This window comes from Lingula anatina, chromosome 2 (genome assembly GCF_051362555.1).
Source record: "Lingula anatina isolate TDL-2025a chromosome 2, LinAna3.0, whole genome shotgun sequence".
NCBI lineage: Eukaryota > Metazoa > Brachiopoda > Lingulata > Lingulida > Lingulidae > Lingula > Lingula anatina.
Genome location: NC_141768.1, coordinates 3,382,576 through 3,405,039, shown reverse-complemented (window position 1 = coordinate 3,405,039; position 22,464 = coordinate 3,382,576). Strand labels below are relative to the sequence as shown.

The window sequence follows — 22,464 nt, the reverse complement described above, 5'->3', positions numbered from 1 at the left end:
CTCCAGTGGGATTTAATAACTGTTAAACTTCATGCCACAGGTCTTTCACCCCACTTCATGTTATACCTATCCAAGAACAAGCAGGAACTTGGTTTGATGCAGAAGCATCTCTTTTCAAGTCAACTCTTACGATTGTGCAAGCCTGTTAACCAAAGAAACATATTCATTTACACAGATGCTTTAGCATCTTTATATAAAGAGCAAACTGTTAAAAAGAACTGCTTTTATTTGTATTTATTTTGTTTTATTTTAATTTCAGGCTCCAGTTTTGTCAGTGATACCAGTGCTGATTCTTCTGGTAATGCAGAAACTACTGATGATGAAGAACACAGGGGTAATAAGATAATAATAATAGATCTGGATCAATAAGAAATGTTTATTTGTCACAAACTTGAATGTTTCACTGTAGGCTTTTGACTTAATTCTAAAGTATGAACTGTTCTCTTGAATATTTGTATGATTCAGATGTGTGGTTTTTATGACATATTAAAACATGTTCTGTCTATTCATTTTCCTTCAATTTGTCTATGAAAACTAGTGAAGATATTGATCAGAAGTGATTATTTCTTTATTGAAACTTGTATCCAGGATTGTGTTTAAATGTTTTAAAGAAAATATGCTTTTGAAGATGCCTCTCAACAATAACAAAATTGGTCATATAAACCCCTTCTGGTAAATGCTTTTGCACAAATTACAAATCCTTTAAATTCCTTCTTTGTTTCCCATAGATTCATCCCAAGTTTTAGTGAAAAACTAGGTGGTTGTATATTTATTAACAAATCTAGGTAGTTCTAATCAGATAAGGTCATATTTTGACCTTTTCTGTGATGTTTCTGATCCAGACTTACTGAACATCAGCCAAGAGGACCAGGAGGTAGCCACAGTCACGGCAGGCCTGTCGTCTGCTCTCATTGACACCGCTGCCATGATCACGGACACCACCAGTATGACCAGTGCCGAGAGTATCCTGGTGCCCTACACCTTCATGGACCATGAGAAGAGTGGCGACAGTGGGAGCACAGAGAAAAGTGATTCAGATCAAGCAAGAAGAGGTATAGTGTGGTTTTAGGCATTATTGATGCGTTTGTAAATATGGAATGTAAATTTTTCAAGAAAGTGCAGTTTTACGCAGCCTTAGAACTACAGTTTTCTTTATTATGACAGCGAAGTTAAAAACTGTTATCAAAGTTTTTGAAATAAGCAATGGCTTATTGTAAAGCTAAATCCATTCACTGGGAGAAACACTATATCTAGTAATTAAGCTCAACTCATGTAAATATAAAAATAATAAAACTAAATTCATATGAAGTAAAACAAATAGTGTTGATGAAAAGAGATGTTCCATTGATTTTTTTTTTTTAATTCGTCAATTCAACAGTAAAAAGAGATCAGAGCTTTATTTGTTTTTTAAGCAGGCTCCACCTCCTCCCCAGTGTCATTTCACTCTACCAGGTCAAGGTCAACATCAAGGTCAGGGTCACCTGTGACCTACAGACAATCTGAAGACCTGCACGAAGAACCTGTATTCAGAAGAGGTGACTGACTCTTGTTATGTTATGTTCTTGTATTGTTCTTGCCTTTTATGCGCATTTCTTGAGAGCATTTTATAAAATGTTAATAGATAATTAAAATATGATGATAGTGATAATAGGGATAATAACAAACAAAAGAAAGAAGGAAGAAGGAGGCAAATGTTGGAATAAGCATAAAACTACACACAGTAATTGTACTAGTGTGTGTGTTTGCGTGTGTGTGTATTTATTTATTTATTTATTTATTTATTTATTTATTTATTTATTTATTTATTTATTTATTTATCCTCCAGATGATTCCTCCTCCATGATCAGGTCTCAGTCCAGGTCTCCCTCTCCTGGCCCTGAGGAGGAAGAGTTATATGAGGTAGAGAAGGAGGAACTTCACATCAAAGACTCCGACACCCCTGATAGAGAGAGCATCCATATTGAAGAGGAGACACCTGATGAAAATCTTCTAAGCCCAGGTAAAAAAAAAACACTTAGTTTCTAAAATAATGTGTTCCTTTTTTCATTTGCAAGAAAAAAATATTCTGTGTGTTAGAATCCATAAAAGCAAGAGTAAATTTTGTTGCATTTCAGATTGGATAAACACTTACCTTAAACTGTTCATAGCATTATCTAAGAACAAAAGTTCAGTTAGTAAAGAGATAACAATTAAAAACAAACCGTATAAGTTATTTTTTGTTTGTATATATAATGTTATCAGTGCATTTTTGTCTAGAATGCTATTGCTGTATGAAAAAAAAACACTGTCATTTTCGATGTGGGTGTGTGTTTCAGTATTAACCATGCATTCCTGTCCTGAAGACAGTCGCTGTGTCTTGGCTGGTGGTAACGTCACAGGCTGGACACCAGAGGCCGCTGTCATCCTGTGGAGACGGATGCTGGGAGCCCTGGGGGACATCAACCAGATCAAAGACCCAGACATCCACGCCAGTGTGTTTGAATATTTTTGTGACCTCACAGACTCTCTTATCAAAGTGAGTGCCCTTCCTCTTAGAATATTTTAGAAAAATTTTATCGCATTTATGTGCTTTGCTAATAGTACTTTTGTTAATAGAATGTTGAACATGGAAACAGTGACATATTTATGTGAACTTAATTGAATCTTATTATAATTTTGAGTATTTAATTTTTTTTTATTTTTATGTTAATTTGATCTTAAAAACAACAAGCATGTGTCATTTGAAATTAGAATTTTAAAAAGTTTTTATCTTGAACCATCACTCTTTACAGTGATGACTATGCAAAAGAATTTTGAAGTATTTCAAAATTCTTTTCTTTTAGGTACGTGAAAACCAAAGTGTAACTCCAGACAATCAATCTTCTCCAATACGGCCAGAATTTATTCCTCCTATCCTCATGATAGCTCCATGGTTATTCCGGGTAAGTACTTACTGTACACACACCCTTCCTGGAATGTGACACAAAATTTAAAAACTTGTGGATGTTCTGCTGTGTTGCTTTCATACTGTTTAGAGAGAAGCTCTCATATCTGCTTAAAAACATGGACGTCTGCCTTCCGTCTGTAAGTCTTTATGATAATCTTTATGCATCCTTATACAATTACATCAGAGAAAATCTTTTAAATCATTTATTTATTAGACATCAAATTTTCATCATATTGAATTTTTATGTTTTTGTGTTTGTAAATTAGGCTGTAGAGCTTCAGGACCGCTACAAGAGAGGCAGGTTACTAGCCTACAGGTTACTGTGTGTAATATCTCTGAGACGCCACGACGTCCCCTTACCAATGGACCACCTGTCTCAGTTCTATAGAGTTCTACACGAAGGTCTGATGAGTAATGATCAAGTGAGTAAACAGTCCAAACCTCTTTTTGTGGACACTTACATAAAGGACCTTTGAATATATTCTGTCAGTTCTGGCAGTGAAATTTCTCTGAGAGCACAAATCGAAAAAATTACTTTTAATGTCCAGTGGATTATCCATCTCATTTCTTAATAACTTTCTGTGTCAGTTCTCTCAGTAAATTATAATAAAGTAATTAAAACATTTACCAGGATGTGGTGAATGCGTTGGTGAGACACTGCGGTCCACGCTTCTTCTCTATGCCATTACCAGGCTCCACCATATTACTACTAGACTTCCTTCATGCTGCCAACACCATAGCCTCTTCCACAGACCTCAAAGAGGTAAGTTGCCTTCCACCAGCTTCTGCCATCTATTTATAGTTACATTCCTAATTCCTGATGTGGTTTTCTCGCCTTTTGATGAATTGATGTACTTGAGTTCTGAAGCTAAGCCCAGAAAGAATTCCATTTACTGTTTGTGAAACTCTAGATCAGGCTGTTTGACCCAAGAGGGTTGTACAAAAGTGCTAACTATATATTTATCAGTCCTCTAGAAAGAAATTCACTCTACTGTTAAATGAATGTAAAAAAAAAAAAAGAGTTGATTTTTGGGAAGAAATTCGATATAACTTAGGCAGATATATTGTGTTTTGACATGGTATGATTAGACACACAAACAGCTTGAGGGAAAATTTTTAAATTGCTGTAATAAATCACTTCAGGCTCCCAGAACAGAGGCAGTGTCCATCCTGGGCTCTCTCCTGTGTCTTCCCAACCACTTTGGCCAGCTGTCTGTCCTGCAGCCCAGTCCAGTGGAAATGACCATGATGTGGTGCAATGACCTCAAGGACCATCTCATTAGTATGGTGTTGAAGTGTGGAAAGAAAGAGCCAGCTGGACTGGCAAGGTAAGAGATTTTGGACAGAGAACAGCCTGGTTAGAGGGTTTGGACAAAAAAAGACAGCAAGGCTGAATAAGTGAAAGGTTTTGGACAGAAAAGAGCCACAGATGAAATATGTGGAAGATTGACTCGAAACAACAGCTAAAATGTTCACAAGTTGGAAATAACTTTGAAAAACCAATTTTTTACAAGGTTGTAGCCAGATTTAGTGGTCAGTTTCCTCAACCTGATGGCAAATGCCACAGTCTGTTAAAATTATTATGCTGATTTTGTTTTGTTTTCAGATGTGTAGCAATTAGTAGTTTAGGGATATTTATTTATGAAGAGTTGAGTCATGGGTCCATGCACTCTAAGATGAAGGAGGCAGTGAATGTACTACTGGCAGTGTTGAAAGTAAGTAGTCCATTTTGTTACTACAACAAATGACTGTTTTATGGTTTGTCATGAAGACAACAGTAAATTTAACACCAAATGTCCATGTCTTCTGCTAAAAGTTAATCTTGTAGAAATTCCCTTTGAAAATCCTGGAGGAAATATTTGTTCAATCTTCTGTGGAGATTTAGCAATTTTTATCAGGATTTTAAGTAATATTTCTATGAGATTTGACAGTGAAAAAATCATCCCAATCACAAGAATTGTTGCTATAAGAGTTGTATGTGAGTAACTGTTAAATTTATTGTTTTTATATATTATTCATTTCCCATTTGAGACTACCATAGTTCTTTATTCTTTTCATGACAGAGAATATCTGTTTTATCTAATATGGCACTCTAACTGATATTACTTCTTTTTCTTAGAAAGTTTTGCATCTTTGATAAAATCTTCTGAAAGGGGGGCTTTATCAAATTTACTTATAATCAAACTATTAACACTGTTGCATCCTTAAGTACAACTTTTACTTTCTGTGCTTTTATTTCAATTGTATAAAGCTAATGGAAGCAATTTCTTTCCTTTTAATTTTCAAAATGAGTTTTTCTTTTGATGTGCTGACTAAAATAGTTGTTGTGTAAGTTTTGTACATACTAGCAACCTTTCAGTGAATTTAGGGAAACCAAAGGAAATGGTCATAGCAAGTTTTATTAGATGAAACAAAGATGCTGGAAATAACTACTTAAAATGTTTTTAAATAATTTTTTCTTCTGAAAATTTAAAAAAAATGATTATTTCTTTGGCAGTATTTATGGCAAGTAAAAGCAAAGAGTCACAATTCTCAAAAATTTTTTGTCAGACTTACTTTGTTCACAATGCTGTCAACAATGAGCAATTTTCAGAGGACAAAAAAAAATAGGGAGTCCATTGCATGTGACTGAGACAAGTGGAGCTCTGTTCTTGTTTCTTTATTGCTAGCTGCTTCAGTTCAGCATCTTGTTGTTTTAGAATTGTTTGAGCCCTAAGAAGGAATGGAGAAAGGTATATGATCTATTGTGTTATTTGATCAGTGCCGCTTTCCCAGTATTTCAAGATAGGTTCTCAGTTTGGATTAAATTTTGGATTTAACAGAAACCAGTTTAAGCCTAACTTCACTTATTAAAGTAGATCCTTAATTGCAACCCCTTGGGTGAGCTGTGTGCTCTGTGGCAGGTCATCCATTTACATAATGCATTTTTTAAAAATTGATTTTATAAAATGTTATTCCATGTTTTCAGCATTTTGTTTCGACCAGTGAGGCATTATTGTATAACTTATTATTAACACAACACACTTAACATATAAATTACTTATGTTCTGTCTCATTGGTTGATTAAAAAAGCTGGCACTGGCTAAAGGAATAAGAGAGTGTGGGAAAGTCATGAAAGTTCCTTCACTGTAGTAAAATTGAGTGCCTAACTTGAAATGAGTTCAAGGAAAAGCTGCAGATCAAACGACTTTCACAAATGCATGCACATTTCAGTTTTTATTATTATTATTATTATTACCATGGCAATGATGTTCCTGTATATATCTCATGTATAGGTTTGGCCCAGCATCAATGTAAGTTGTTTATTATTTTTGTTTACCATAGGACAATATAGAATTGTATACAGTTTTTTTTTTCATTTCCAAGTGTTCATCAAAATATTGTATAACCAGAGCCTTCTTATCAAAGGCCAGTTTGATAAAAGAATGGTATAAAAAAGTTTGTCATAAATTTGAGAACAAGTTTTTTATTATGCATTGGCGGAAGGTAAATCAGTACAGTCCTCTAAAATGAAATGTTGCACTTTCTTTTTAAGAGAGAGAGGTTATTATATTTTTCAGACCATTTATAACTTGTTTAGTCCACTACGATGGATTTATTCTCTGAAGTAGATCAATGTTTGCAATTGAAAAGGGAAGACCAACTTTCTGTATTTAGTTCTTTTGGGCAACAGATTCCACAACTGTTTGAATTGTACACAGTTCATATATATTGTCCTATATTGGTTGGCCTGGGGAGATAATACACAACTAGTCACGTAATGACCTACTAATGTCAGATGTTAAAGCATATTTAAGGTTATTCGTGGTAAGATGCTTACCCTGCATTATTTCTAAGTGCATGATGAGAAGATGCAGTTTTTAGATAGATAATCAGTATAATCAAAAATAAGACCCATGTTTATTAGCCTAATAAAACTGGAAAGTTTGCAGATAAATGCAGTGTTTTCACCTTGATGACTAACTTCGTTGAGTACCTTACGATTTACTGGACAATTGGTGTTGGGCTAGACCTTTACATATCTTTCATTATTACAACAATGAAATGCAACCAATAACTGGCTTTGACATCGGTGTGTGTAATATGAGATTGAAATCTGTTGAACAAGTTTATTGCTCTTCCAATTACTAACTAAATCATCCCTATTGATGGAGGATGACAGTATATTTTGAACTTAAATAATTGAAGTACTCTAACCTAATGGTATCTAGACTTTAACAAGGATATGTTCCAAGGTAACGTAGAAAGGTAGTTCAGGGTGCAACTTTTTTTACCAATTACCAAATTGGGTATATGGCCTGTTTTCAAGCCAAGAGAAAGGACATTCCATACTGGTAAAGCACTTGCCAAGGGTAAAATGCTGGAATATATACATTGTCAAGTATGTGAGTGGATGTGGATGAATTATACCTTGGTGATTCAAGAATTAGTAATGGATTTGTCAGCTGACTCTTTGTATATATATAATTGTAGCAAGGTGAATATAGAGGTGATATTTACACAACACATTGATCTGAAAAATTAGAGTGATTAATTGGCACTTGGAAAACTTTTTTGTGCACTGCACACCTAATTGTTTGCAAAGATCAGAAAATAATGTATTTCTGTTTACTATTCATTTAGCACTGTGATTAAATTTCAGTGATATTTAAAACTTGTCAAAATAATATCATTTTGTCATCTGTTGATCAGAATTAATTGTTGCAGAACCTTTTTGGATCAACGTGGTTTGCTTAAAAAATTGTAATCAGATTTTTTTTTCTGAAATTTGGTAGGTGTTATTGGTTTGGTAGATTTTTATATATATATTCAAGAATCTAATAAGTCCAGTTTAGAGGTAATAAAACTCAAAAAAAAATAAAGTCTAGCATCTATAAGAGTGAACTTTGCTGTATCTCCTCTATGCTGGGAAGCAGCCAGGAGCTTTCTCAGTCTCGACGCTTAATTTTTCTGCTTAGTGTAAAGCCTGTTTCTCAACAATGGCCACCATCCTGTTATATTTCAGTATAGTACTAACCAGCTCTCTGATCCCAAGGTCAGTTATATGCTACAGCACAGCTAAACACTTGCTTATATGCTTATTTAAAAAATCTTCACTGGTCATTTTCATAAATTCTTTTTGATCCTGCTGCATATTAGATATTTTGCTTTACCCCCAAGTTTTATATACTTGTCTCAGGTAATACATTTTTAATCAACATTTGGTATGGTTATTAAAAAAACAACAAGGATCGTCATGAGATAGATGAAATAGTATTAACATTTCCACCCAGTCCTACCTATCCCCTCTCTCTCTCTCCCTCTCTCTCTCTCTCTTTCTTTCTCTCTCTCTCTCTCTCCATATTTATGCCTTTTATCATGCTCCTAATCCAATTTCACATTCTTGATTTATTATAATTAATCCATATCTGAGCATAAATAATAAGACAGTTGCAATGCCATAAACCATTCCTATCAGCTTGGCTTATGTTTAAAACATGCTTAGTTAACACATAACAGTGAGATATTTCCACTACATAAACAAAACAGTTGTGAATTAAGCATGATGTATTTGTTATCCTTGATACTTATTCTGTCACTGACAGTAATAATTTTTCCTTCTCTTAATTTTGTGAACTAATACTGTACGCAGCTCTGTTCTTTATACTGTGACTATCTTTCACACTCAGTGACTTACGTATAGTTGTTCTTAAAATCATTTTATTTTATCAACCTGCTTCTCAAGTGCAGAGGTTACAAAGTCCAAACAGAATGACAATTCCTAATTTTCTTCATAAAAAATATATTTTACCAAGTATTTTTCCCCTCTTACTTTTCTAGTTCAACAGTAAGTTGGTGGCGCAGGTGGCTTGTGACATGCTGAGATTGCTGTGTGATCACATCCCCACACTATTAGAGCACCAACCTGATCTGCCAAAGAAGATCATAGAAGTGATGGCCTCTACGTTGTCTTCTCTGCTACCTGCTAGTGAGCACCAGCATTCTGAAGAAGAGAAGAGGGTGGGTAGAGTAAAATAGATTTAGGAAAATTGTGATGAAAATTTAACAAAATCTGACATGTCAGAAAAGTTGGTTTGAAATGATATATTGAGGTGATTTTATAAAGCATTTGGGTGTAAATTAAGTTGCCAATATCAAAAAAGTACTAATTTTCATTTGTTTACATATGAACATTTTGTTGTTGTTAATTAATTTGCACATTTAATTATATTTGCTGTAATCATAAAACAAAAATGGAATGTTTTTCCATGATCTTATGAAGTTGAAATTTTCATAAACATTTGATTCAGAAATCTCTTCTGATTGATATCATTTCATTTATTTATTTATTTATCCTTGCAGCTATTGGTATCTATCATGTTCTGTATGTTGGAGTGGTGTATGCACATGCCTCTACACACACTGCTAGAGAAGTCAGACAGTGGAAGGAGCATTCTGTATAGAGTGTTCAGGGTATGTGGACAACAAGTATTCATAGGTTACAAGTGCTGTTGGGAGGGGTGATGTCCCCCCCAAAGCCCAGCCCCCAAGGCATAGTTGAAAATCATATTTTAACTTTAACATAAAGATATTTTTTATATAAATTGTTTACTTTTATTTATTTAAGATAAAAACATGGTAAATACGTTTATCTTCCCCATGGTTATTTTATTTACATATATATCATCATCGTCGTCATCATCATCATCATCATCATCATCATCAGAAAAACTCAGGTAAGAGAGTATGAAAACAATATTATGAATAAACCATAATATTTGACTATTTCAGGTCCTCAATGTAGCAGTGGTGGGCGGGGTAAGCATGCTGACCCCCAAGATGATGCACCCCAGTATGTCCTTCGCAGACTTCTACGCCCAGGAGTCTGATGTGGAGGGGGTGAAAGATGGGGCCAACACCCCCACATTCAGCAAGACCCCCGACCTGGCCCCAGGGACCCCCCAGAAACCAGCCTCTCCTACTGTGGATCTGTTGAACATTGGCAATATGGATCTAGTCAAACTGGCAGCTAGAGTGGTAGGTGTTCTGGGGTGAAATACTCATTGTGCAGTAGAGATGTTAAACATGAAATTTATATCGTGTCAAATTAACAAGAAGGCAGCTAGAGTAATAGGTTTTCCCTGTTTGCTCTGGTATACAAACCTTTCATATAACCACATCTTTTAATGGGTAATGGCCACTTCATTGTCTTCTCTGCTCCCTGTTGTTAACACTATTAGCATTCAGAGAAAAAGAAGAGAAAAGGGTGCGTTGAGTGATAAATAAGATAACATTTAGGGGGAATATTAAAGAGAAAATCTTCATCAGCAACCACTTCATGCGTCTGTATATTTACCTAGGTCCTATGTCATTTGGTGAATCACTTGGGTCACTTCCCAATGGGGGGAGGAGCTGCCAAGTCCAATACCTTTGTCCAGGAATATCACGACTTCAGTCCAGCTTTGGACGAGCTTTCTACGGACATCTTCAGAGCACCCAATGTCCAGGTAAACTAAGTCAACTGTCTGATATCCTGATACATTTTAAAGACTTAAGGAATAAAATGTGTGTGATGCTTTTTTTTAAAAAAAAAACCTAATGAATAACTAATTCTGGGCTTAAGTTTTGTATATTTTGAAATATGAATTCTTCAGTTTAATAGGAAATTTGAAGTTGTGTGTGTGCACATGTGACAAGATGGGTAGTGGAGGTAGCCCACTATAAACTCATTTTTAGTGAAAGGTAAAAATTGTGTTGTTCATCTTTTTGGGCTACATCATTTTAGTTGTTTTATTTCCCTATATTCTTCTCTAACCTACAAGGAATATAGTTTGATGTTTTGCTGGCATTGATTTATTGAAATGTCATTCAAACAATACTCTCAATTGAGTGTTAATAATTTTCTTTCAGTTCTTTGTGCTCAACAATACAACCTTGATTTCTTTTGTGGAAATTCCTGCTCTGGTAAGTTGTTTTTTCCTTACTGTAGTGCAGGTGATAAGGTGTGAATTATTTAACACAGTGTTAAGTAAACAGAACCAATGAAGGTTTTCCATGGATATGATTTTAAAGTTTTTGTTTTCAAAAGATAACATGCTAGTGAATTTGAATGATTGGAATTTTACATGGTGTTTTTGTGCTTCGAGAGAACAGAAGGAAATTTTAACCTGAAATCTGTTTTTTGTTAGACTCCCCTAATGGAGAGAAAGTTTCATGACTCACCACACACAGCTATGATAATGGTCACATTGGTCAGAACTGATTGAATAAAACTATGCATGTAAAACAATGATAAAGCTAACTGTAATACTGTTTTCTTTCAGCTTGACCTCCCTGGTGGAGGAGTGACCGCGGGACTGACCACAGCTAACATAATGTCCAGATTACTATAACTATTATATAACTATGAGACTGTTGTTATATTTCAGCTTGACCTCCCTGGTGGAGGGGTGACTGCGGGACTGACCACAGGGAAGACGGTGGCCAGAGTGATCATACGGGACATTGTGGGGAAGTATTCATGGGACAGTGCAATATTATATGGACCTCCCAGCTGTCAGGCAGGCTCTTACCAACCTGGTAGGACTGTAATAATAATAATAATAATAATAATAATAATTATAATGATGATGATGATATTTATCTAGAGTCTAAAATCCAATTTGTTCTGTAGACTTTGCAAGGCAGTGTGAATAAAGAATATAAAAGGGTAGGAAGAGAAAAGGAAAGACTGATTAAAACAATACAATGTCTACTCACTGACACCTGATAAGACTGCAAGAATTGGTCATAATTAACTAGTTTATTGACTAGTTGGGAATTTACCTTTGGAGGCAGTATTTAACTTATTTAGCAAAAAAAAAAAAAAAAAAATTAAGTAGGAGTGAAATTTGAGGTAATTACAGTATCAAAAAAAAGGTAACATTGAAGCTGGACCTTAAATCTAGGGTGGTATCTATATCCTCAGTTTAGATATGATATTTTATTCCTGTTTGATATTTACTTGAAGTATGACAGTAGCATATTACTATGAGTATCAGGGGATACTATTAGGCTAAACTGCCAACCAATGTGGCAAATAAAATTATTTTTGTGTCAAATCTATGTCTCCACGGCTGTTCCAGAGATCAGCCCTCTAATGAACTTTTTTGATGAGTTACTGGACCTGGCCCCCAGTACAGTGGAGCAGACCATCCTGGAGTACCTGAGGGCGGAGAGTCGGACCATCGACCCCGCCGTGCACCCCTCTGAGGTCAGAGAGCTGCTGAGACTGGGGGAGGACTACGACTGTCTGGATCATGTATGTGACACTTTGTCTTCTGGATTTCTTAGATAGTTGGGTTCTGTATTTTAGGCCCAATTATTCTACACATAAGCTTACAAAGGCTTCGAGATGATCCTTGTTTTTTCAGTAAAAATTATCCCAATGTTGAATATCAAGGGGAAATCTTACATATGCAAAAGCTTTTCTGTTCTATTTATCTCTCTATGTCTGCTCACAATAGGCATGGGTTAGCAGTTAAAAAAAAAGATGTTCAAAATCTAATGAGAATCTGTTATATGTTTTTATCACAGATTTAAAAACCCAGCAGGGACCTTAAATATATGCTTTGATCCCCAAGTTCAAAATCTGGTGAGAAACTTGTAGCATATGACTTGAAAGATATTTTACATCTCTCTCACTCTCTGTTTTATCAGTTGCTCCAGTATATCGGACAGACCAGTCCTGAGTGTGAACTACAGCCTGGAGAGCCTCTGAACATAGCAGCAGGACTGCCTGATCAGCTGTCAGACACCATGGAACAGGAAACCATGGCAACTCTACAGGAACAACAGAGCCAGGAGGAGAAATACACTGCAGAACATGAGAAGGACAAAAGGTTGGCTTTGATATTTTCAAGTTTTCATCAGGTTGTACTTTTTTTCTATCTGAGAAATTCATTGGAAATAGATGACTTCAGGTGGTTGTGATATTAGTTAACAGTTTAGCAGAATCTTGTACTTTTTTGGGGAAATAGAAAAAAGTTCTTCTCTCTGTTGTATATTTCAGTGAAACTATAAAGATAAACATACTGTTCAATTTAGTAAGAAAATTTTGTTTTTTTATGTGGCAGAATGTATGTACATCACTTTCTGTGGCTACATTTAGGCTGTGTTTTTTTTTTTTTTTTTTCATGTGATTCATTTCATGTGCCAAAGCAATCTCATGTATCAATGTACAGTTATAAATGTTTGCATATATATATTAATATATTAATAATTCAGTATGAGTGCGAAATCAACCACACCAGCCCCAAGTCATGATCCAGTGTCAACATTTCAAACTTGTCGCATGCTCTTGAACCAGCTGGGCTTCTTAACATGGATAAAAAGGTATCTGCAGTCATTGGGGTAGCTGTTATCAGAACATTAAAACTAACATTAAATACAGGAGAATTTGTTTAGATGTTGATGCTACTAGGATAAAGTTTTATTGCTTAGAATAAGTGACAATTTTCGGTGCAGGATTTCAGTTGTAGAGCAAGGTTGTTATATGCAGTATCATCTAAAGAGAGATTTCTTAACACCAGATTTCTTTGATAGATGAAACAATTAAACTTAAACTACTGTTATGTCAAAAAATTCAGTGTCCAATTGCTGCACATTTTTAAGCTGGTTTTACTTGATATTTAACATTTGTTTTCACCTTAAATTTGTATTTCAGAACAAGTTTTGATCTTCTGCACAAAAGTGACAAGTTGCTAAGAGAACTGAAAAATCTGGATAAACAGAGATGGTAAAGTTCAAATTTAACTGATATTTTCACACACATTATCATTTGTTACTTTCCTATGAAAAGGTTTTTAGTAAACAACTACACCTCTGAAGCAGTGATTTAAGTACGTAAACATGAATCATGACTTCTGCAAAACTTCATTAAAATCTATCCAGAAATATTAGAGAAAAAAAAACAGCCAAAGGGGATATGCCATAATAGACTTAGTTTGTATTTTGCCTTTCAGTCGAGAGACCCACAAGATAGCAGTGATCTATGTGGGGGAGGGCCAGGAAGACAAGCAGTCCATATTAACAACTCAGGCAGGAAGCAAAGCTTATGAAGACTTTGTGGCAGGACTAGGTTGGGAGGTAGGTACACCCAGATAGCTGTTATGCTGGCAATTTAAAAGGCAAAATCATCAGCTGAGCTGATGGGTTTTTGTTTAGACTTGTTGGCAGGACTTGGAGGTAGGCATTTCATGTGGCTAAGTCAAAAGAGTAGCTCCCAATACATGTAAACTACTTTGAATAGTTTGAATAATATGCTAAATGCATTTTTATATTCAGAGGAGAGAGATAGAGAGAGGACTACTCAAAATACAAAGCTAAAAGATTGAGAAGCATCAAAGCCCTACAACATAATACAATTTTATTCACTGCAAATATACCTTTCTCTCTCTCTGCAGGTTGACTTGGAGCACCACACTGGCTTCCTGGGGGGTCTTCAGCAGAACAAGAGTTCAGGGGACACAGCGCCATACTATGCCACGTCCACAATGGAGGTGATCTTCCACGTCTCCACCAGAATGCCGTCTGACAGTAGTGATGCTGTGCACAGGAAGGTGAGTGCTCACAGCTGGCTGCCATGTTGACCAATATGATATGATTTTCAAAGTTACTTCTTGTCTGTTTGTTGTAGGCTAGGTGGTTATGAAATTTGTGGAAAATATTATTTCATGACACGAAGGCATATGAATGTATACATGGTGTATGCTTGCTGTTGAGGCATAATGTTTTTGAATATAAGACTTCGATGGCAACAAATCTTCCTCTCAAACATGTCATAACATGTCATGTCAAACATGACTTTTATATTGCTTTAGTGGTCAAAATACCACTTGCTGCATCTAAAGTAAAGCTTTCTAATTAACTCAACTCATTAATTTCGAGAGAATGTGAATCCAATTTCGAGGAAATTGTTTCAATTGCAATATCTTATTGTTTATCATATGATCATTTATTTGATTTTACAGCTTCGCCACTTAGGGAATGATGAAATCCAGATAATTTGGTCCGAGCACAGCCGAGACTATCGTCGTGGTATCATCCCCACAGAGTTTGGAGATGTTCTGATCATCATTTATCCACTACAAAATGAACTGTACAGGATACAGATCAACAGGAAACCAGAGGTATGGACTTTGCTTTTCCAGGGAGCAATGAATTTTGTTGACCCAGCTATTGTGGGCTAACTCCATGGGGACTCTTGCTGAATGCAATCAGATCAACAGACTAACACGCCTCCTCCTGGCATTGAGTAGACTATAGAAAAGCTGGTGATTGCACAAGAAATGAGGAGGCATGAGATGAATAGGTTTTAGAATATTTGGCAGCAGTTTTGCATGCAATCATAGGCACCCAAACATTTACATTCCACTTGGTAAACCCCGAACAAGAAAACATAGTTAATGTAAATTCTTTTGAGGAAATGACCCCAGCCTTTAGAATTTTTTTTCTGCATAATGAAAGTGCTATTTCTCCCTGCAGGTGCCCTATTTTGGTCCTCTGTTTGATGGTGCAATAGTAGACCAGAAGGTTCTACCAGGCTTAGTGCGGGCCACAGCAATCAATGCCAGCAGAACCAAACGAGCTCAGTTGCCATATTTCCAGCCATTGTATCCTTTGGTTTGATTAGGAAACTGAAATATAAATCATGTTGGTCAGATATTTTATTAAGTTTGTTTGCTTTCTCATGTATTACCTAATTTCTCACAAAAATAATTTTACATATAAGGAATACAGAGACTTTGTTTGTCATATTGCTTTATGGGATTTCTTTTCAAAGAAAATAAATAATTTAATATGAAAACAGATGTTCAGTTGAGAAATTGTTTGCTAGTATGTGCATAAAAATTTCATTCATGGTCCAACTTTCTTTCTTTTGGAAAAATCTCATGTGCGAATGTGGCGTCCTTAACGTCATCCCCAGCTTTGAGGAGCGCGCCAAATATTTAGACAACATAATTCAACAGCACAAGCAGCCCAGTATGTTTGAAGACTTTGCTGCCAATGTATTTGCACCTGTGCTGCCACAGGGTAAGTACACAGTATTTTAACACCAGACAGGGACAAACAGAGAAATTAAGCTTCAGATACTATGTTTTTGATATCATTTGTGATGTGGAATGTTTTATAACTTGTTATCCTGAAAATTCAGTTTTTTAGTTTTACAGAAATTGGATATTTGAAGTCCATCTATGTAATTATTCAATTCAGATCCTGTGGATGGTTTTGTAGAATTATTTTTGATGACTCAGTCATTACATCTACATATAAGCCAGATATCCCCTATTTAGCATGCGAGGCCACCTTAACACCATCGTATTGTAATTTATAGTTGATGACAAGTCATAAAAAGTAGCAAAGTCAAATATTTATTCTTTTACACTTCAAATATATTTACGTCATATTTTAACCCTCAAGTCAGTCACCCCATTTTGATGGTGTTTGTACTTCTAATAGGGGATGTGTTTCTCTCATTCAGTTTACTTCAGACTTGCCTTTTAACATTTTTTTATAACTTAATTCAAATCCTGTCATTTTTTTCCTGTCAGCTGAAGACATTCCAACCTTGCAGACGACATTAGGGCCAATGACCACCTCTGGTTTGCTGGGTGACCAGTCCAGTGTCAGTGTCCAGGAGGAGGACAGTAGTCAGTCTCCACACAGCTCTATAGGAAGACACTCCAGAGGTACTGAGTGGACCTAATAGACAGCTTTATCTTGTGATGAATTAAGATGTGGTCTCACAGGAGTAGTTTAGATTGGAGTAACTTATGTTGCACAAAGGGGCATTTGTCTTCAATCTGATTTCCTGGTGATTCTTGGTTTATTTCTGTTATTACTTTCTCTTTTGAAGCAGTCCTGGGCTTAATGAAACTTTAATTTTTAAATTTTGAATTATTTATTAATTATTTTAAATTTTTTGTTATTAATTAAATTTTATATTATTATGAATTTTTTGTGGTATTAGAGTCACCTCTTCAAGCAAGCTTTCACTAGGAAGCTTTTTGTCAAAAGTTGATCTAGTATTCTGTCCTGTGGTGTTCAAAGTCTTAAGTCATGGTGAAGGAGTTGTTGGTCAGCCACTTATCATGTATGATAATTAATCACAAATGTCCAGCAATTCATTTGTCCCAAACTTTATGTTTTATCAAATTTTTGATATTTAGTTACTTACAAGAACTAATGTTTCTTAATGGAACTGATTCACCTTTTTGAATGCCCTTTTCAGGGTGTAAACAAGTATAAAAAAATCAAAATTGGTGGATAATTATACAACCTCATACACTTCATTATAAATCCTTCTTGGTACACTGCATATTAAGTTACTTATTTCAATGTTTTTGAGGGATTAATTATCTGGTGGACAAAATAAATGCACCAAAGTGTGCATTTGGATAATGCAAAAATCCATAAAATTCATTGAAAATTCACCTTTTCATTTTGAGTACCATATTGATGCTTTATGAGCTACATCAATGCATTTGTATGCCAGAGTAGATTGTAGTGAATTGCAGTACATAATTAAAAAAAATTAATAGTTCCAACCTTTTTTGATCCACCAGATATATGGTTGACATTGAACAACTCCTTCCTATTGATAACACGGTTTAGTTGTCTGCTTTGGGGGCTTTGGAATAGCTTATTGGGTGGCTGGTGCTTTTCTGATTTTAACCTCTAGAATTTAAATCACATTTGGCATTTTTAGTGTTAACAACTTTTTTCTGATACTCGGACCCCTTGCTTTTGTTCAGCTTGTAAGGTTTTACTGAATTTGTGTTCCTTTTTTCCCTGGGTCTATAGTTATACACCAGCCATTCTAGGTATTAAATCTAAACATATATTCTTTTATTCACCTTTGAAGCTTTAAATGAGTTTTAAATACTTATATTTCCAACCTAAATAAAAGTAGTTGTACTTGTATAATGATGCTGTCTTAAGTTATCAAAATACCACTTAATGATATATTTTCTCCGTCTGCATTAATATTTGGCCTGGTGCTTACGAGTCAAGTAATGTAGATTTGCATCCAGTCTTTATAATGAGGAAAAAGATATGAAAAAGAATTTTCTTTCAGCAAATACTAGTTTGTAATTTTAGGGTAACTTATATTTTTAATTTGGTAGTTCTTAATTTCATGACATCAGCCTAATTCTAAGCCTTAAGATGTTCAAGATGCAACCTGAAAAACATCAAAAGAAATTTTAACAATAACAAAACAGGACAGAAAGTATAAGTTATTATCCTTGATTTCAGCACTGTTGCTTGCTTTATTCAAGTGAAGTGAGCTCTTGTATTTCACCTTTTCTTTCTTTTCTTTCTAGCATCAGTTCGTGTCCTTAGCCTTCTCTTTGCAGTAACTTACCACTCGGTTTTTATGCTGAACGTTATCTTTGGTTGTGGTAAAGCACCTTGTCGCCTAAAAGATGTCAAAATTACAATGAAAGATCACCCCCTCCTGCCCTTCTCTTTATACGCATATGTTCTCCCCTTTCTATCAGCAAAATTAATTTCTCTAGCCACCAGATCAAAATCAGTTTGGTGAAGAGGTTTCATGGCATTAATCTGCTCTGGGTATGCTTTATTTTTCCTGACTGTGATCTTAACTTATAGATAGTGAATAATTCCCTGTAAATTTGGTCTTATAGCTTCGTGGCACCATCACCATTACCACTGGCCATTTCACCTAGGTGGCTTTAGAAGACGTCTCATGTCCAGTGACTTTTAGCCATATTCCGTCCACTTCAAGGTGACCATATACATGTATCTATGCACACCTTTCAGCTGTTGTGGAATGGTACATGGTGTATAGCTGTTGTTCTTGGGCACTGGGTTGGTTGGTTTTGTTTTCCTGTATGATGCCTGAAGTACTGTTGTATACCAGAAAGGTGCCTGAGATATTACTGTATACCTGTAAGGTGCCTAAGGTACTGTTATATACCAAAATGGTCCCTGAGGTACTGCTGTATATCTGTAAGGTGTCTAAGGTACCAGGGTATACCAGAATGGTGCCTGAGGTACTGTTGTATACCAGTATGGTGCCTGAGGTACTGTTGTATACTTGTATGGTGCTGTGGTGCCTGAGGTACTATTGTATACCAGAATGGTGCCTGAGGCACTGGGGTATACCAGAATGGTGCCTGAGGTACTGCTGAGTGCCTGTATACTATAGTTGTACAGCAACTGTGGTTTATAGCATAAAACTTTGTCAACAAAGGGTGCTGGTTTTGTGCCTATGATACTGCTTTCTTTGTTATATAAAACAAAAATTTGCAAGTACACAGGTGCTCGGTATATGAATACTTGTTACACAAGAATCAGTGCACAAATACTCAGTGCTCAGTACATAATTAGTATGCAGGTGCTCAGTACACGAATACTCAAATACTCAGTACTTAGGTGCTTGGCACATTAATACTCAGTACACAGGTGCTCAATACATGAATACTTGGTACATGGATATTCAATACAAGTATGCTCTAGGTTAAGAGATTGTGGATGCTACCTCAGTGCATTGAACAATACATAATTGCCCATTGTAAAAGCTCCCACTTTGACAGTGAAAGGTTTTGAATGTTCTTTTATTTTGTTAAAGATTTTTAAAAACATTAATTTGACATTTATTGAAGAAGAATGTTTTTCTCAAAGCAACTTTCTTTTTCACTGAAAATGTTTTCACTTAAGTGTTTAACTACTTCTAGCTATCAAATAAGAAGTACCCTGTCAAGTATGGTAGGATTTACTGTGGCACGGTTCTACATTCTACACACCCGATCACACAGTCCACTAGACCACCACATATAGTTCACTGTGATCACACAGTCCACTAGACCACCACATATAGTTCACTGTGATCACACAGTCCACTAGACCACCACATATAGTTGACTGTGATCACACAGTCCACTAGACCACCACATATAGTTCACTGTGATCACACAGTCCACTAGACCACCACATATAGTTCACTGTGATCACACAGTCCACTAGACCACCACATATAGTTCACTGTGATCACACAGTCCACTAGACCACCACATATAGTTGACTGTGATCACACAGTCCACTAGACCACCACATATAGTTCACTGTGATCACACAGTCCACTAGACCACCACATATAGTTGACTGTGATCACACAGTCCACTACACCACCACATATAGTTCACTGTGATCACACAGTCCACTAGACCACCACATATAGTTCACTGTGATCACACAGTCCACTAGACCACCACATATAGTTCACTGTGATCACACAGTCCACTAGACCACCACATATAGTTCACTGTGATCACACAGTCCACTAGACCACCACATATAGTTGACTGTGATCACACAGTCCACTAGACCACCACATATAGTTGACTGTGATCACACAGTCCACTAGACCACCACATATAGTTGACTGTGATCACACAGTCCACTAGACCACCACATATAGTTCACTGTGATCACACAGTCCACTAGACCACCACATATAGTTGACTGTGATCACACAGTCCACTACACCACCACATATAGTTGACTGTGATCACACAGTCCACTAGACCACCACATATAGTTGACTGTGATCACACAGTCCACTAGACCACCACATATAGTTGACTGTGATCACACAGTCCACTAGACCACCACATATAGTTCACTGTGATCACACAGTCCACTAGACCACCACATATAGTTGACTGTGATCACACAGTCCACTAGACCACCACATATAGTTCACTGTGATCACACAGTCCACTAGACCACCACATATAGTTCACTGTGATCACACAGTCCACTAGACCACCACATATAGTTCACTGTGATCACACAGTCCACTAGACCACCACATAATAGTTCACTGTGATCACACAGTCCACTAGACCACCACATATAGTTGACTGTGATCACACAGTCCACTAGACCACCACATATAGTTCACTGTGATCACACAGTCCACTAGACCACCACATATAGTTCACTGTGATCACACAGTCCACTAGACCACCACATATAGTTGACTGTGATCACACAGTCCACTAGACCACCACATATAGTTCACTGTGATCACACAGTCCACTAGACCACCACATATAGTTGACTGTGATCACACAGTCCACTACACCACCACATATAGTTCACTGTGATCACACAGTCCACTAGACCACCACATATAGTTGACTGTGATCACACAGTCCACTACACCACCACATATAGTTCACTGTGATCACACAGTCCACTAGACCACCACATATAGTTCACTGTGATCACACAGTCCACTAGACCACCACATATAGTTCACTGTGATCACACAGTCCACTACACCACCACATATAGTTCACTGTGATCACACAGTCCACTAGACCACCACATATAGTTCACTGTGATCACACAGTCCACTACACCACCACATATAGTTGACTGTGATCACACAGTCCACTAGACCACCACATATAGTTGACTGTGATCACACAGTCCACTACACCACCACATATAGTTCACTGTGATCACACAGTCCACTAGACCACCACATATAGTTCACTGTGATCACACAGTCCACTAGACCACCACATATAGTTCACTGTGATCACACAGTCCACTACACCACCACATATAGTTCACTGTGATCACACAGTCCACTAGACCACCACATATAGTTGACTGTGATCACACAGTCCACTAGACCACCACATATAGTTCACTGTGATCACACAGTCCACTAGACCACCACATATAGTTCACTGTGATCACACAGTCCACTAGACCACCACATATAGTTCACTGTGATCACACAGTCCACTACACCACCACATATAGTTCACTGTGATCACACAGTCCACTAGACCACCACATATAGTTGACTGTGATCACACAGTCCACTAGACCACCACATATAGTTCACTGTGATCACACAGTCCACTAGACCACCACATATAGTTGACTGTGATCACACAGTCCACTAGACCACCACATATAGTTCACTGTGATCACACAGTCCACTAGACCACCACATATAGTTCACTGTGATCACACAGTCCACTAGACCACCACATATAGTTCACTGTGATCACACAGTCCACTAGACCACCACATATAGTTGACTGTGATCACACAGTCCACTAGACCACCACATATAGTTCACTGTGATCACACAGTCCACTAGACCACCACATATAGTTCACTGTGATCACACAGTCCACTAGACCACCACATATAGTTCACTGTGATCACACAGTCCACTACACCACCACATATAGTTGACTGTGATCACACAGTCCACTAGACCACCACATATAGTTCACTGTGATCACACAGTCCACTAGACCACCACATATAGTTCACTGTGATCACACAGTCCACTAGACCACCACATATAGTTGACTGTGATCACACAGTCCACTAGACCACCACATATAGTTCACTGTGATCACACAGTCCACTAGACCACCACATATAGTTGACTGTGATCACACAGTCCACTAGACCACCACATATAGTTCACTGTGATCACACAGTCCACTAGACCACCA

The 22,464-nt window shown here is 36.6% G+C and overlaps 1 protein-coding gene across 8 annotated transcripts in view; it reads left to right on the top strand.

The window, feature by feature from the left end:
• The window catches only part of LOC106166146 (ral GTPase-activating protein subunit alpha-1), a 38,787-nt gene that overhangs the window by 11,617 nt on the left and 4,706 nt on the right, over positions 1-22,464 (top strand). For 2 of the 8 annotated variants that reach the window (XM_087004054.1, XM_087004055.1), the window contains exons 19-46: positions 260-334; positions 843-1,052; positions 1,413-1,535; positions 1,826-1,999; positions 2,316-2,515; positions 2,823-2,921; positions 3,193-3,348; positions 3,558-3,689; positions 4,070-4,254; positions 4,533-4,641; positions 5,626-5,658; positions 8,747-8,926; positions 9,269-9,379; positions 9,698-9,943; positions 10,267-10,413; positions 10,817-10,870; positions 11,335-11,485; positions 12,031-12,206; positions 12,605-12,786; positions 13,172-13,279; positions 13,611-13,682; positions 13,909-14,032; positions 14,350-14,505; positions 14,917-15,075; positions 15,431-15,558; positions 15,873-15,979; positions 16,498-16,635; positions 18,595-18,695. In XM_087004054.1, the coding sequence (XP_086860180.1) occupies positions 260-334; positions 843-1,052; positions 1,413-1,535; positions 1,826-1,999; positions 2,316-2,515; positions 2,823-2,921; positions 3,193-3,348; positions 3,558-3,689; positions 4,070-4,254; positions 4,533-4,641; positions 5,626-5,658; positions 8,747-8,926; positions 9,269-9,379; positions 9,698-9,943; positions 10,267-10,413; positions 10,817-10,870; positions 11,335-11,485; positions 12,031-12,206; positions 12,605-12,786; positions 13,172-13,279; positions 13,611-13,682; positions 13,909-14,032; positions 14,350-14,505; positions 14,917-15,075; positions 15,431-15,558; positions 15,873-15,979; positions 16,498-16,635; positions 18,595-18,674 (3,815 nt within the window). In that variant the 3' untranslated portion in view covers positions 18,675-18,695. Of the gene's footprint in view, positions 1-259; positions 335-842; positions 1,053-1,412; positions 1,536-1,825; positions 2,000-2,315; positions 2,516-2,822; positions 2,922-3,192; positions 3,349-3,557; positions 3,690-4,069; positions 4,255-4,532; positions 4,642-5,625; positions 5,659-6,201; positions 6,220-7,931; positions 7,962-8,746; positions 8,927-9,268; positions 9,380-9,697; positions 9,944-10,266; positions 10,414-10,816; positions 10,871-11,334; positions 11,486-12,030; positions 12,207-12,604; positions 12,787-13,171; positions 13,280-13,610; positions 13,683-13,908; positions 14,033-14,349; positions 14,506-14,916; positions 15,076-15,430; positions 15,559-15,872; positions 15,980-16,497; positions 16,636-18,594; positions 18,696-22,464 lie in introns of all 8 variants that reach the window. The other 6 variants (XM_087004052.1, XM_087004056.1, XM_087004053.1 and 3 more) reach the window with 5 other exon arrangements.